General features: G+C 43.7%; 1 protein-coding gene and 1 long non-coding RNA gene across 6 annotated transcripts in view; one reads left to right on the top strand and one right to left on the bottom strand.

The window, feature by feature from the left end:
• dab2 (DAB adaptor protein 2) overlaps positions 1-15,122 on the bottom strand; it is a 235,420-nt gene that overhangs the window by 102,726 nt on the left and 117,572 nt on the right. For all 5 annotated transcript variants that reach the window (XM_042066207.1, XM_042066191.1, XM_042066216.1 and 2 more), the window contains one exon: positions 6,137-6,220. In XM_042066207.1, the coding sequence (XP_041922141.1) occupies positions 6,137-6,220 (84 nt within the window). The remainder of the gene's footprint in view (positions 1-6,136; positions 6,221-15,122) is intronic.
• On the top strand, positions 7,101-9,097 carry LOC121685749. Its single transcript, XR_006023427.1, has 2 exons — positions 7,101-7,468; positions 8,827-9,097. It is a non-coding gene; the product is annotated as an uncharacterized LOC121685749 (long non-coding RNA).

Here is a 15,122-nt window from a genome sequence, read left to right as displayed (position 1 = left end):
TGCATGGCAGTGAGCGAAGTCTCCAGCTGATCAAGCTCTTTTGTTTTTGTTGATAGTGCTGTAGAGCGGATGACATTCATTGTCCAAGATGTTGATCAGTTTGTTTAGGGTCCTTTTGTCAGATATTGAAGTGATGCACTCCAGTTCAGCTCCCACTACAGAGCCAGCCTTCCTTACCAGCCTGTCAAGTCGCCCAGCATCCTTCTTCTTTGTGCTTCCTCCCCAGCATACCACTGTATAGAAGAGGGCGCTGGCCACAACAGACTGATAGAACATCCTGAGGAGCTTGCTGCACACATTGAAGGACCGCAGCCTCCTCAGGAAGTACAGCCTGCTCTGTCCTTTCTTGTAGAGTGCATCAGTGTTGGCTGACCAGTCCAGTTTATTGTCTAGGTGGAGACCCAGATACTTGTAGGTGCTTACCACCTCCACATTGACCCCATCAATGGAGACTGGTAGCAGAGCGGGCTTAGACCTGCGGAAATCTACCACCTATCCAGTGATGGTGGGGGTGAGTAGTAGCCCGTTTGTTTACAACTTAAGGCCCGTACACACCAGATATGATACGAAATAACAGTGCGAAAATGCGAAAAATTTGTGTGCGAAATTTTCGCACTCAAAGTGTACACACCAAGTCCGATGCGATTATTTTAATATTTCACATTCTATTTCGCACTCACGTCACGCAGGTTCACACAGCGACTTTCAGTAAGCAGGGAGAACTCATAAAATCATCAAGATTTGAAACAGATTATAGCCTTGATCATTCATGGAACCATGTAGGCCTATTGGCTTGAGAGGTGCTGGGGAAATTAAAGCTTACGGCCCATCCTGTCTGTAGTGAGATTTAATTCTTTTTGGTTGAGTGAAAATGGGACGGTGGTAAGAAGTGGGGAAAGCTGTCTGTAAGGAGTTTGCACTACGCAAGAAGTTCGTCAGGAGTAGGCCTACTCTTGAACACCTGAGAAAGTCTACTGTAACGTAAACTCTCTGTAACTTTGGCATATAGGCCTATTAAGGAGACTAGTCATCGTGAGCACTGAGCAGTAGGATGATCACCCAATCTATCAGCTTTTTTTCTGCTCGTCGTTCTATTGTGACATCAATGGAACCCTGCAAAATCATTATTTGATTGGTCAACAGCTCTTTTTCGCATGCGAAATTTAGCATGAAATAAGACCGTTACGAAAATGTTTTTAATCGCAACGAATTTCGTCCTCGGTGTGTACAGACTAATACGAATGCATGTGTTTAATAGGCTGCGTAATTTCGTGCAAATATTTCGTCCGAAAAATCGGACTCAGTGTGTACGGGCCTTAACATTGCATTTAATTAAACTGCTTATAGGCTATGCCGAAATAGTTTTCAACATTTTGAATATTAGTATCGGGTGAATTAGGAAATGTTCTCAAAGTAGCCTTATGGCTGAAAGCTCCTTGGGATCCCCCCGTCAATCAATATAACCATACAAACGCGCGGCCGGCCTGCACTCATTGTTTCAAAATGAGTAATTTCGGCTTTGTCGGAACTGAAGAGCTGTGCACGGCAGGGCATGCCAAATGAAAATAAATTGACGCAACGCAACACAACACAGACCCCGCTTCTCTCGCGTCAGTCACTGAAATGAACGCAACACAGAACCCGCTTCTCTCGTGGCAGTCACTGACAGTAGCCTAGAATAAATGCATGGGGAAAACACTTCCCCATGACAAAGACATCGTAAAACACTGAAAGTTAATATTTTGTCACTAGCAACATACATCTGCCCTTTGTCGAAAGCAGTTGCATGTATAGCTCTGAACAAAACCATTCAAGAGTTATTTAAGGGGGACAAATGAAACATCCTACAGCTTAAATTATGTAAACTTCCCACAACTTCAATATTTGACAACACATCATGAATGGTACTTCAAGTAGGCCTATGTGTTATTTTATATAGATTGCTGCTGGGCTATATGTCTTGGTTCATGTCTGTTAACAACTCATTGCCGTCCTGGCTACCTGCAAGCTGGCCTGTGATTTCATTGCTGAGTTTGCGGCAAAAAGCAAGATGTTTTTTTCTGAGTCAGGATATGGCGAGTCAATGCCATTTATTTGTCCAATGGTAGCCTACAGACCAGTGTCCATAATGCACAATGTATCAATAGTTTGAATGTTATGTGTGTTTCAACTCATTGACAAATAGCGTTCAGCATGATTCATGCCCAATTAATTCCCCCTGTTAAAGTGTTCGCCTTTGTAGTTTGGTTTCGTGATAGCCTATGATAAACGGCTTATGGCCAAATATGTGACTCTGCTAATGGTGTACTATTAAAATGCACCGTCAATAGGCTATCGCATGATTTCATGCAACAGGGTGAAAAGGGCCTCGCACCTGTCAAGTTCGCACAGGGCCTCTCACCCCCTTGCGACGGCCCTGCAGCTCCTCCTAAGATGGGGAAAAAAGTTAAAATACAGTATGTGATAAACCTGGAAAAAGTTGACAGGTAGGCTATGTTTCGGTCCCGGTGATTATTTATGAAATTGTGCAAACGACAGCCTTTTCAAGGCATTTTAAGAAAGGAGTGGTAGCATGCAAGCTCCCAAATTGACCCAGTAGCCAGTAGTACAGAAGGCATCAATAAATTAAGGGGAGGGTCATGCGTTTTTTCGTAATCACTTTGGAGGGTCATAGAAAAAATTCTTGCTGGCGAGGGAGGGTCACGTCTTTTTTGACTAATGCTCCCAAAATTCCTCTGGTAGCCCCTTAAATAAATAACGACCAGTCCCTAATGAAGTAAACTTGTGACCATCAAAAATCGTTTATCGCCTGTAACTCCGTGATAACAGGACGTAACAGGAAGGCATTTGGCTGAGCAATGGTAATATGCTCTATATTTTGTCCAAATGATGTCTGTATACTTGTTGCACTCGGAGAAAACCGGAATGTTTAATTTGTCCTGCGTTTGTTCTACGGCTGCAAACGGGATTCACTCGCAGTTAACCAATTATTTCTTTATTAGAGCAGGGCAGGCATATTTCTGACTATTAAATTATTTCTAAACCAGTCTGCTAAAGTCTGTAGTGAAGTCTGTGTAGGATTTTCCAGGCTCCATTTCTTTATACGAGACACCCTGCTCACTTGAGACATCTGCCGGTTGTTTGGGTTGTTGCTGTGTCGTTGCAGTGTCGTTGCAGCGTCACTGGAAAAATACAACTTAAAGTCGCGTGATCCCGCGTGCGGACCGCGAGGGAAGCTGGCCAAGTCGAAGCACTGCCCACTGTATATGCAACATTTAGTCTATGAGCCAGCAGAGAAGTCCGTTCCATGAGAGGGCACCAAACCAAACCTGTTTTATTTTGTTTGTCTATGCCCTCCACATGACAAAAATGTGTGATGTACTTTCCAACTTACAGCTGAAGATTTCTACAGCCTCTTAAGTAAATTTCCTATTGAAATGAATAGAATTTTATGGATTTTGGTGAAAAAAAGTGTACACCTAATACATTTTGTTCTGTACCATAAAGGGTTTATATATAGTATAAGTATAAGTATATATAAGTATAAGTATATATATATAAGTATAAATACTCTTTTGATCCCGTGAGGAAAATCTCTGCATTTATCCCAATCTGTGAATTAGTGAAGCACACTCAGCACACAGTGAACACACAGTGAGGTGAAGCACACACTAATCCCGACGCAGTGAGCTCTGGGAGCGGTGAGGGGTTAGGTGTAGGGATCGACCGATATGGTTTTTTCAGGGCCGATACCGATATCAATTATTACCAAAACAGGAGGCCGATAACCGCTATGTAAAACCGATATATCAGTTGTCAAAAAGGGGGTAGATAGTAAAGGCGATATGCTGCAAAAAATTCATTCAAAAGCATTTAATTATGCAAACTTTTCTTTCTTCTTTTGATACACAATTGTCTATCAACTTGCATCACTTGCAAGTGTATATCCTGTGTAGGCCTATCATGTTAATCCAAGAGCTGAGTGATAGCAATTATTTTCATAGAGTAGGCCTACACAATGGGCTATGTGCTTGTTAAGGGACCTGTCACAAAGAGGATGCTTTGCCATCGTGTGTGTGTGAGTGCACGAGAGAGTGAGAGGGGGAGGAAGAGGTGCATGGGTGATGGCAAGTGTTACGGTTGAATAGTTTAACAAAACCGTTTTAAAATAGTTCTTAGGCTATTTAAGCATGCAATTTGTGTCCATATGCGATAAGCTACACTTTTGAGAGCCTAAAAGGCACGTTAATAGCCAGCTCAGGGCGCGATTTAGTTCAGGTCGGATTAAATTACGGCTGGCCCTGGGTGCATGTAGTCTTTTCTGACAGTCCGTTTCAAAAAGGAGCAATTAGACTTTTTGGCGTTCGCTATCGCATAATTTAGGACTTGTCTGTACTATGTCCGCCGAGGTGTCCCGTAATTCACAATTAACGGACGAGTTTGATGGCTAACTAGTAAACAGCATACCACTAACGTGCATCATTTGGGAATTCGCTAAATGAAGGAAGTGGGTGCTTTACTTATTGATCCGGATCAAAGAGACAATGGCTTACAAAGTGGTGTTTTTGTAACTTCAGTGTAGATGATTGTGATTCATTGCAACTTCAGCAATGTAGGCTACCTTCCTTACCTTCAAAAAATAGCTCCGTACAGCTGAAGCCCAGTCTACAGTCTGCCTCTGAATCCTAAACTTTCTCTGTGTTCAGTCTTCGATCCTGATTGGCTGCATTCGTGCTAACTAACAAATCAGACGGTGTAGTGGGCGGGACAATGCTCTTGACCACAGAGTAGCAAATGCAGGGAGTGAGAGACACTTTACAGACAAAGTAGCGCGTTTCATTCTTTATCCATTTCAATATCGGCTTATCGGTGGAAAAAATGACCGATACCGATAAATATCGGCCCTAATAATCGGCCAGGCCGATAATTGGTCGACCCCTAGTTAGGTGCCTTGCTCAAGGGCTATTCAGCCGTTCCTATGAGGTTCGAACTGGCAACCCTCCGGTTACAAGTCCGAAGTGCTAACCAGTAGGCCACGGCTGCCCACCAGTAGGCCATGGCTGCCCATTAGTAGGCCATGGCTGCCAACCAAATAAACCATATATTTTCTGAAAGCTTATACCCTCAGGATGTGAACTAACATGACATAAGACATGTCCCACCCTCCTCATTAGTATGCTGCCCATGCATAATACATTGAGTATAGGTAAATTGGGTGTATGGCTACCTCTATATTGAGTGCTCTACTAAGCTTCAGCTGAGAGTCCCAGATGTCCCTCATGCATTTTTGTGTTAAAGACACATATAGCTATCAGAAAAAAACAAAAAAGTTTGGTGCCCTCAGTTGGCACCGATCGGCCTAAAATGGGCCTCATATTGCTAGTGTTGGATGGTTGATGAAAATGGAGTGATGGTACCTAAATGGACTGATGCTAACATCATGCCAGTTGAACTTATTGTAATTCTTGAGAGGACAGAAGGGAAAGATGACAGTGAAGAGAGTGAGGATGATGAACTCTATCATGCGGAGGCATGGCCTCTAATACTGAGTCTGATAGTGATGATGACATTTTGAGGGAAGGGGTAGTTGCACATATACTGTGTATATCATACCTTGGAAAACATCACTATGTTTGCCTTTATTTAGCCACCATGGCATATTCTGACACATCATTCTGTGCATCTTTAGGGTGTGGGACAGTTGTGCATGGTATTTAATAGGCTATTGTATATAATGCATGAGTATTAGTACACAATTATATTATTATATGTGGAGCCCTCCTAGCCCATAGACTAATATTAATAAAATTAGCTATTGTGACATTTTCAGGGTATTGCGATACTTTTGTAGTATCGGTACACCATGCAACACTATTCTATACACTGATGACAATTAATTATTAATTAATTAATTATTAGGCTTTATGAATGTTCTTATAATCCTTTTCTGAATACTGTGTTTAAAGGAAGTGTTACCGAAGTGTTCATTTTGAAGATATGGCAAAAATACTTTGGCAGGCAATTAATATATATAATACAATTTATGCATATGAAGACGACTATCATTCTGCAACCAACTGACCACCATTACAACCAATGAAAAAAAAGTAAGTAGAGCCTTGGTAATTGTACGTACATGCTCTGGAGCCAGGGATTCCTTAGTTTTCATGTTGAAGATTAACTGGAACAGGTCCTTTAGGTCAATTACTACCGGTTCCGCCTGAGGAGGGAAAGAAGAACAATTCAAACAACCATTTTAGTCAGGGGGCTAATTCTGAAAAGGGCTTCCATTAACACTTTTGTGGACATATTTGGGTACAAGCTGACAACCTATTTTTTTAGTTAGGGTACGTTCAGACTAAGCATCTTTTTCTGACACAAGAAGTTGTGCAGACCACTTTTTCAGTTTGAAAAAAAAAAGCTGCCACCGTATTGTTCCAAAAAGCAGCCGGAAGCGTCTTTTTGCGATAGACAAATTGACTAACGTTATGTATGGGTACAAAATGTTGCGGAAGAGAAAACTCACATTGGCTATTACTATTGGTATGTTTGGTAAAGTTGTCAAGTCTATTACTGTCCCCCTACCTGGATTCCTGGTACAGCCTAGCGACCCACCACCTGCCTATGACAACTCTGCCCAGATTCCTGGCCCGTACTGCCGACCCACCACATGCCCTATGACGACTCCTAATCCCCTGGACAATTCCATTTCCTACGCTGGACTATTTGAACTTTCTGACTAAATTAGGATTAATGCATTATCATACCGGATATGTAATCATCCCACCTCTTGTAACTTTCACCTCAGGTGGCTTTAAAGCAACACCAAAGAACTTCCCCTCTGTCGCACGCACACTATTTGTCTATCCAGCACCGGCTTTGCAAATAACAATGTCCACAGACAAGGTAGAATATGTTGCATGATTTATGAAAGTACGATGTATTGCGACATCAAACGCAAGTCAAATTTGTAGTTTCTTATGTCTCATTCCATCGAACTACAGATGCGCTACCCGATCTGGCAAACTTACACAGTGCGGTTATAACCCTAACCCTAAACCCTAACCCTAACCCTATATGGGTTTCTCCTCTGATGCAGGATTAGTTATCCGAAACGTCAGGAGTTTTCCAAGGAGCAACACGGTATTTCTGCTTTTATTCCTTACTAGTTAATCCAATTGGTTTTAAATTATTTGAAATAAAGATTGGCTTTTAAATTTTAACAAACACTGTAAGAGGACTACCCTATCCACCTGCCTGACCACATGGATTAGCATGCTAGCACATATCTGGACTGTTTGCTATACACCTGGCTGTCAAGACTGTGCTCTCTTTCATGAACTTGGACTGCAACCTCACTCTTTTGGAGGTAACCTGAGCAATCTACCATCTGGAACACTACTCTGTGGATCTTTAACATCAAACCCAACACAAGCATGAGGTATGCAAACCTAGGTCTGCGCTACAGGTAAGGGCTTTTATCTTTTCAGTTGTTTGTTTTTAGTGTTGGTTAATTTCTGTAAGGTTGGCTTTTACCGTTTTGCTCCTTTCTAGCCAGCTGCCCCCATTCCTTTTTTCCCCCCTCCAACATATTTGCCCCCCCCCCATATTTTATTTTTGGTTTTTTGGTTTTGTTTTCTTTCTTTTTTTTCTCCCTACACTACACAACTCCATACATTGACTTCCATACATTCACTTCCACTCACTCACTACATTACACATACAACATGGCCTCATTCAACAGACCCTACACACGTCCTCTCACACAACCTCCAGATCCCCTCACCCGACAACAATCCAAACACTACTTCAAACTGATTCAAGTCACTCACCACCAACACATAATTTCACATGCACTCCAGACAGGCCTCTTCCCCACAGGTATGACCAGACAAGTAGCCAAACTTACACAATTCATTAAACCAGCACTACCCACTCAACATACACGCACACTACTCAACCAGAACACATCAGACTGGATGCAACACAACATGGACATTCTTCTGGAACACTATAACACACAACTTACACTACTGACTTCCACCCCTTCCCCTTTCAATACACTGGCATTTCAGATTGCCAGTGGCTGGGCCAGAAAGAGGTACCATACTCGCCTGTCACCCACTACCTTACAGACAGTTCAACGGCTTCTCAACCCTCAGTCTTCCCCCCACACAACACCAACACACACCACCCCCCCTCCCCATACTACTACCCCCACTCCTAGGGACCCCCCCACACCCACTCACTCTTCTGACCCCTCTTTTCTCACTGAATTCCCTCCTCTTCCTGCACCCACTAGGGCCCCTACTCCCCCTCCTAAACAGGACTTGGGAGTTATACCACATCCCACACTTACACTTACCACCCCATCCATCCCTTCACTCTCCACTTCCATTGACTTACAGCAGGTCACTTTTACCATCAACACACCTGACCTGACAGATACACTCTCAGATACTGATGACCATCAACACCCACCCAACACCACACACACCACTCAGAACGCACAACACCACACCAAAAATCCCCCCACTACTCCCACACCCATAGACACTTCTCCCATTGACACCCCAAACCCTCTTACTAACCCTAACCCTACACCCACTAACACCCACCCTACTGACACTCTTCCGGTCTCCCCTACCCTTACACCACCCAAAAACAGACCCACCATACAGGTCACAGCCCTTGTCACTCACACTTATAACAGTCAGCCCACAATCACCCAACGCCCTAACACGGCCACCACTAACACCACCCAGGCTAACCACCTCATAACACATTTGGTTCCACAGGATATAACACCATGTCTCTCTCCACCAGGTTCCACCCAAGTGGGAGGGGTAGACCCAGGACAGTCCAAACCATCAAGGGTGATGATGAGCAAGGGAAACAAAAAAGCTAACCAGCTTACAAAACCCAATGCTGAGCCCTCCACCTCCACAGGTGTAGAACTGTCTGGGGCTCCTACTCCCTCCCCCCTACCTCTACACAAACCTTCACCTACACCACACTCTACACAACCCCTGTCCCCTAGGCCCCCTCCTCTTCTTCGGACTCCTACAGTCCCACTTCTCTCTCTCCCCCTCTTCTCTCCTACCTATCACAAATGGTCCAACAATAGACTTCAGGAGTGGCACATCAGACCTAACAAACCCATATTATTCATAGGCGATTCCAATCTGGCCCGTATTCCCCCTCATCCATATCCCAACATACAGATAGACAGCTACCCAGGTGCCACAGCCAACCACATGAACCGTTTACTTGAGAAAACTTCCCCACAAGAAGCCGTTGAGCTGTTAGTCCTGTCGGTGGGTACCAACAACAGAGAGCACAATGCTAAGGCCACCACCAACAAACAACTTCACAAAATGTTTAAGTTGGCCACCAAAGTTTTCCCCAACGCCAACATTTATGTCCCGGTCATCAACTTTTCCCCCTCTATTCACCCACACTACAAGTACAATCTCACCGAGATTAACCGCTATATCACCACCCACCTCCCCCACCTCCAACCACTTCCAGCAGATCAATTTTCCACCACACTTGATCACATCCACTGGACCCCAGAAGTAGCTTCCAAAATCCTCCACTTCTGGTGCTCACAACTAAATTTAACATTTCACAGACCCTAAATCAGGACACACCCTCACACACCCTGAATCACACTTCACCTCACACTGACTCCCTCATCCTCAACTTGCCCAAGTCCCTTATTCTCTCCCCTGTACAAACTGCACTTCTAGAAAAAGGTCTTTCTTTTATTCCCACACCTACCAGCCAGGACCGGGAGGGACTGCGAAGGGACATCCATGGTTATCATAGACGCTTGAAATTACATGATCATTTCAAACACAAACCCCACCGTGAGCCCGTCCCCTTCACTCTCCCCTCCACCTGGGAACCTGACTCTTCCCAGGTGGATGGGAGACTACGTACCCTCATTAGGCAAGATCTCCATTCCCTGTCCACCTATCTCTCCCGCCCTTTTGACTCCAGCCACCCCAACATCTCCCCAGCAGAAAAAAGAGCAATTTTCCAACTTTGCCACAACCCAAACATCATCATTAAACCAGCCGACAAGGGTTCCAAAATAGTTATTCTAGACACTCACCAATACCTCCTAGAAGCCAACAGGCAACTTTCCAACCCACTCCATTACAAACCCATCACTCAATCCCTTCAACCCAAAGCACAAGAAAAAGTTCGTAATCTGGTCCTCTCACTATATACCAATCATTCCATAACCAAAAAACAATTTGATTTCCTGATCGGACCAGACCAACCCAGACCCCGCGCCTTTTATCTTCTCCCCAAAATCCACAAGCCACCTGACTCATGGACAATTCCCTTCGCAGTCCCTCCTGGTAGACCCATAGTTTCAGATTGTAGTTCCACCACTTATAACATTTCTTTTTTCATAGATCATTTTCTTAATCCCCTCTCCACTAAACACCCCACATACATACAAGACACATATGATTTCATACATAAAATCCGGCCCATGGCAGTTCCCAACCACACTTACCTGTTCACCATCGATGTTGACAGTCTCTATACAAACATAGACACCATCTCAGGCCTTCAAGCAGTACAGCACAAGTTTACTCAATTTCCAGATCCCACACGCCCAGGCAATACTTTACTTCAACTTTTAGAAATCTGCTTAACCCATAACGACTTTGAATTCGACGACAAACTGTTTTTACAAATCCATGGAACTGCCATGGGCCAGAGATTCGCCCCCGCATATGCCAACATCTTTATGAGCGAGTGGGAGCAAGAAGCCTTAGCCAAATGTCCCCTGAAACCCCTCTTTTTCTATCGCTTCCTGGATGATATCATCGGCGCCTGGACTCACACACTAGACCAATTCACTGACTTTATGAACATACTCAACACACACCACACTACAATTAAACTGAAATCCACAATTGACCCTCACTCAGTCAACTTCCTGGACACCACACTTTTTCTTACACCATCCACTCCAACACATAGTTCCCTCAGTACTAAAATTTTCTTCAAACCCACTGATACGCACGCACTTTTGCATAAAACCAGTTACCACCCCAAACACACTTTCCGAGGCATCATTAAATCACAAATCATTCGTTTCCACCGTATCTGCACTTTTCCCACAGACCTCCAGGAAGCGATAGAAATTCTCTTTAGAGCCCTCCGCCCCCGTGGATACTCAAAAAGATTTCTCAGGAAAATCAAAACAGACACCCTGACCCTTCTTGCTCCCACTCGCTCTGACACTAATTCTCCTCCCACCATAATGGCCCCCCCCAACCCCACTCCTGACCCCAACCCCACTGCCACACCTTTCATTCCACTAGTCACTACCTTTTCACAACCCACCACACATTTGCACCACACTCTCAAACAACACTTCACCCACTTTCAGTCCTCCCACACTCACTTCCAACATCACAGACTCATCTCAGCCTTCCGTAAAAACAAAAACCTTCAAGACCTCCTCATTAGATCACGTTTCTCTAGGAAGCCCCCACTCAAGCCATCACCACAGGACTCCTTCTTCAAACCACAACACTTCATCACTAACCTTCACTCACACCTTTCTGCCCCTAACACACCCCTCTCACTAGACACCACAAATGCTGTCTACATCATCACATGCAATAAATGTCACTTACAGTATATAGGAGAAACAGGTCACTCAATCAAAACCAGACTCAAACAGCATCTATACACCATTTCTAGGAACTCACGCACCACCCATATAGTTACACATTTCCAGCAACACAGCACTGCACACCTTGGCATTTGTGGTCTCGAGAGCAACCCCGGCTGGACCCGAGCACAGAGGCAACGAGCAGAACGGAGCTGGATAAATAAACTTCACACTTTCTTCCCCCTTGGTCTCAATTAATCCACTCCTCTGTTTCCTTCTGTTTCTCAATAAAGCTGCATCTTTCCTTCCCCTTTTCTCCCAGGTCCTGTCTTATTTATTTATTTATATATATATATATGTTATTACTATGTTATTTATCCCTTATTACCTTGTTATTACTTCCCCCCCCCCTCTTTTTAGTCTATTAAGTTCTCCACCCCAGTTCACCCCATCTTTTCCACTCCCCCTAGACTAACCCAGGACTTTTACCTTTTATTATTCATTTTCACCTGACACAATTTATATATGTTTACTTTTTATTTCTGCAGTGCGTTGTTTGTTTTCAAAGGTTGTCTCTTATGAATTTTACACTTTTGATTTTTAGCACTTATAGCACTTTTTGATTTCTAGCACTTATAACACTTTTCCTGGTTTTAGTCTATCCCTTACTCCCAGCCCCATTTCTTATGCACTTACTTTTTTCTTTTAGCCCCAGTCCCTAGTTTTAACCCCACCCAGCTGCTTGGCCCAAACCCCAACCCCTAAACCTAACCTCCAGCCCCCATCCCTTAACCTAACCCCCATCCCTAAACCTAACCCCCACCCCTTAACCTAACCCCCATCCCTAAACCTAACCTCCAACCCCCACCCCTTAACCTAACCCCCATCCCTAAACCTAACCTCCACCCCTTAACCTAACCTCCAGCCACTTGGCTAAAATCCAACCCCAGCCCCTTAGCCTAACCCCAATCCTTAGGCCAACCCCAGCCCCTATCCTTAGGCCAACACCAACCCTTACCCCCACCCTCAGGCTAACCTCAACCCCCAAGGCCGACTCCAGCCCCCCACCCCTTATCCTAACCAGCCCCTTCCTTAAGTAATTATTTATTTATTTATTTTTTTCCCCAAATTACATATTTTCTAATTAAATATTCTTTATTTACATATTATTATATTATTTTATTTTGACAGTTGACCTTTTTCATACCCTTATTCCCTTCCTCGTTGGTGTGGTTGGATCCAATCGGCCAGTGCACTCACAGTCACCCACTCCACCAAACATCATGTTCCCCTAACCTAACCCTATATGACAAAACTGTAACTAACAAACTAGATTCTAATAGAAAGCTGTTAGCTTCCCTAAGCTACAGGTAGGCCTATAAGGTAGGCCTATTTACAACATAAATTGTCAATAGGCTATGCTGCGACACAAATAAAATCTCCTTTGGAAACCAATGGCCTTACAGTATCAAGCGGACTTAAACTGCCATATTGTGCGAAAAGTTGTAATAAAATTCACGCAGCTCCATGAGTCAAGGAAAGCGCGAATGAAGTAGCCACTTCTAAATGGGACCCACTACACAGTAGCTTAAGGTGTGTTGCTAAAGCAGCCATAATGAAATGAAGGTGTCATTGTTTGGATACTTCACACACACATGCTTTTTAATCTCACAGACTACAACTACCAAGCTGGAATCAAAGCACATGATTCCCCTCTCACACCCTGCACGCACTTAAAACAAATAAACAGGCGTCTCAGTCTCACGCATGTATAGGCAAAACTGTATCAGACCGGTTTAACGTTGGTAAATCTTCCATTGCACAGAATGATTTTTGTAGCACGTGCAACAAATGTCAGTCGAAAGATACAATTACAGTGCTGCTATCAATTTGCTTGGTATAACCGCATTTATAGTTTTCTACAAATGCAATGAAATTGGCCTCCATCACTCAACCAACGCTAACGGTAACATTATTGTACCTAGGTCCTTATTGATATTATAAGATTAACGTACCTGCAGTAAAAACCAAGCATGTCCGATAAACATTCTCAGATTTATTTCGGCTTCAAGAAGAAATGGGAATTACATTTCATTTGAACATCGTCCTATCCTTATTAGACGTTCTCTGCGGTAAACTACAGTCCTTGTAGGAAGCGTCCATTGTTTTTCCAACCCACTTTTAACTTCCAACAAAATTACGTCTCACTGCAACGATGCGCCATCTAGTGGACAAACGACTACTTATCGCCAATACAGCATGCAATGCAGCCATGATGATGATGATGAATTTGTAATTATGTATAGGCCGTCCTAATACCGATAGTATGTGCGTATGTGCATGTGTATGTGTGCACCGCCATCTACAGGCCAATGAGTGTACAGTCACTAAATGTACACATAACCTAAATTATTTTAGACCCCCCCCATGGATGAAATTCTACGAAACTTGGCATACCCCCAGAGAATGCCAGGTCAATCATACACATAAAATTTGGTGCAGTTCTGAACATCTTAACTGAAGATAGGGGCGATTAAAGCAGAATGATATTGCATTTTCATTTTTTACCGGGGGGGTGCAAATCACAAATGAGTGATTATGGGCCAGGTTGATGTGGGCCCTTGAGACCAACATACCATAAAAGATTCTTCATCCTCAGTGCCACGGTTCAGGTAGTTATTTAGGAAAAACTGCTTTTTTTGCGGTTCGGGGGGGGGAGTGGCCCCCGGGGACAAAACGAACGCACACTGTAGGAACTGTAAGGTGATTACTGACATGTTACACCCAACTCTGCTCAGCTACGAGTAGCCTAGAGAAAGAATCTCCCGTGTGTAAATTCACTCCAAGTTGGCCTACCCCATAAACTGCATGACAGTAGGCTATTTTTATTTATCTATAAAATTACCACATGCATTTGTTCAACTTTATGAAGCAGAATTACGCAGGCTATTTGGAAGGCACAGATTTTGTTTGCGCAAGAGAGAGAAAATACAGCGCACACACTTTTTTTGGGGGGGGGTGGGGGCTTTCACTTTTAAACTCGTTTCGGCGCCCCTGCCTTGTTGCCTTTATGATTTCCTTATAACTTTCTTATACTAAATAGGTAAACAATGACATGCCCAACCCTGGAATTGACTGACTCTCTGTCTCTCTCGTGCGTGCACGCGCCCTAAGCAGCCTACGTTCCAAATTATGGTAAGGTAACGTTTAAGTTAGATCTGCTGCATGAAGGAGACTGAGAGGAAACCTGTGTCCTGCTTTTATATTTGATAAATAGGTCCATCTCATCTCACAGTTCCAATGCATGATCAGAATAATGGTTTCATATTTGTTAGTCAACTTTGCAAAATACATTCGGGGCTACACTCGAAACATTGGGGCTGAAGCCCCGGCAAAATCGGCTGGCGACGCCCCTGATAAGATATATAAACTCTCGCTACTGTATTATCATTTATGTTTGGTAATGGCTCAACTG

This window comes from Alosa sapidissima, chromosome 2 (genome assembly GCF_018492685.1).
Source record: "Alosa sapidissima isolate fAloSap1 chromosome 2, fAloSap1.pri, whole genome shotgun sequence".
NCBI classification, from domain to species: Eukaryota; Metazoa; Chordata; class Actinopteri; order Clupeiformes; family Clupeidae; genus Alosa; species Alosa sapidissima.
Note: the sequence above shows the minus strand (reverse complement) of the source record. Positions and strands in the feature narration are given on the sequence as shown.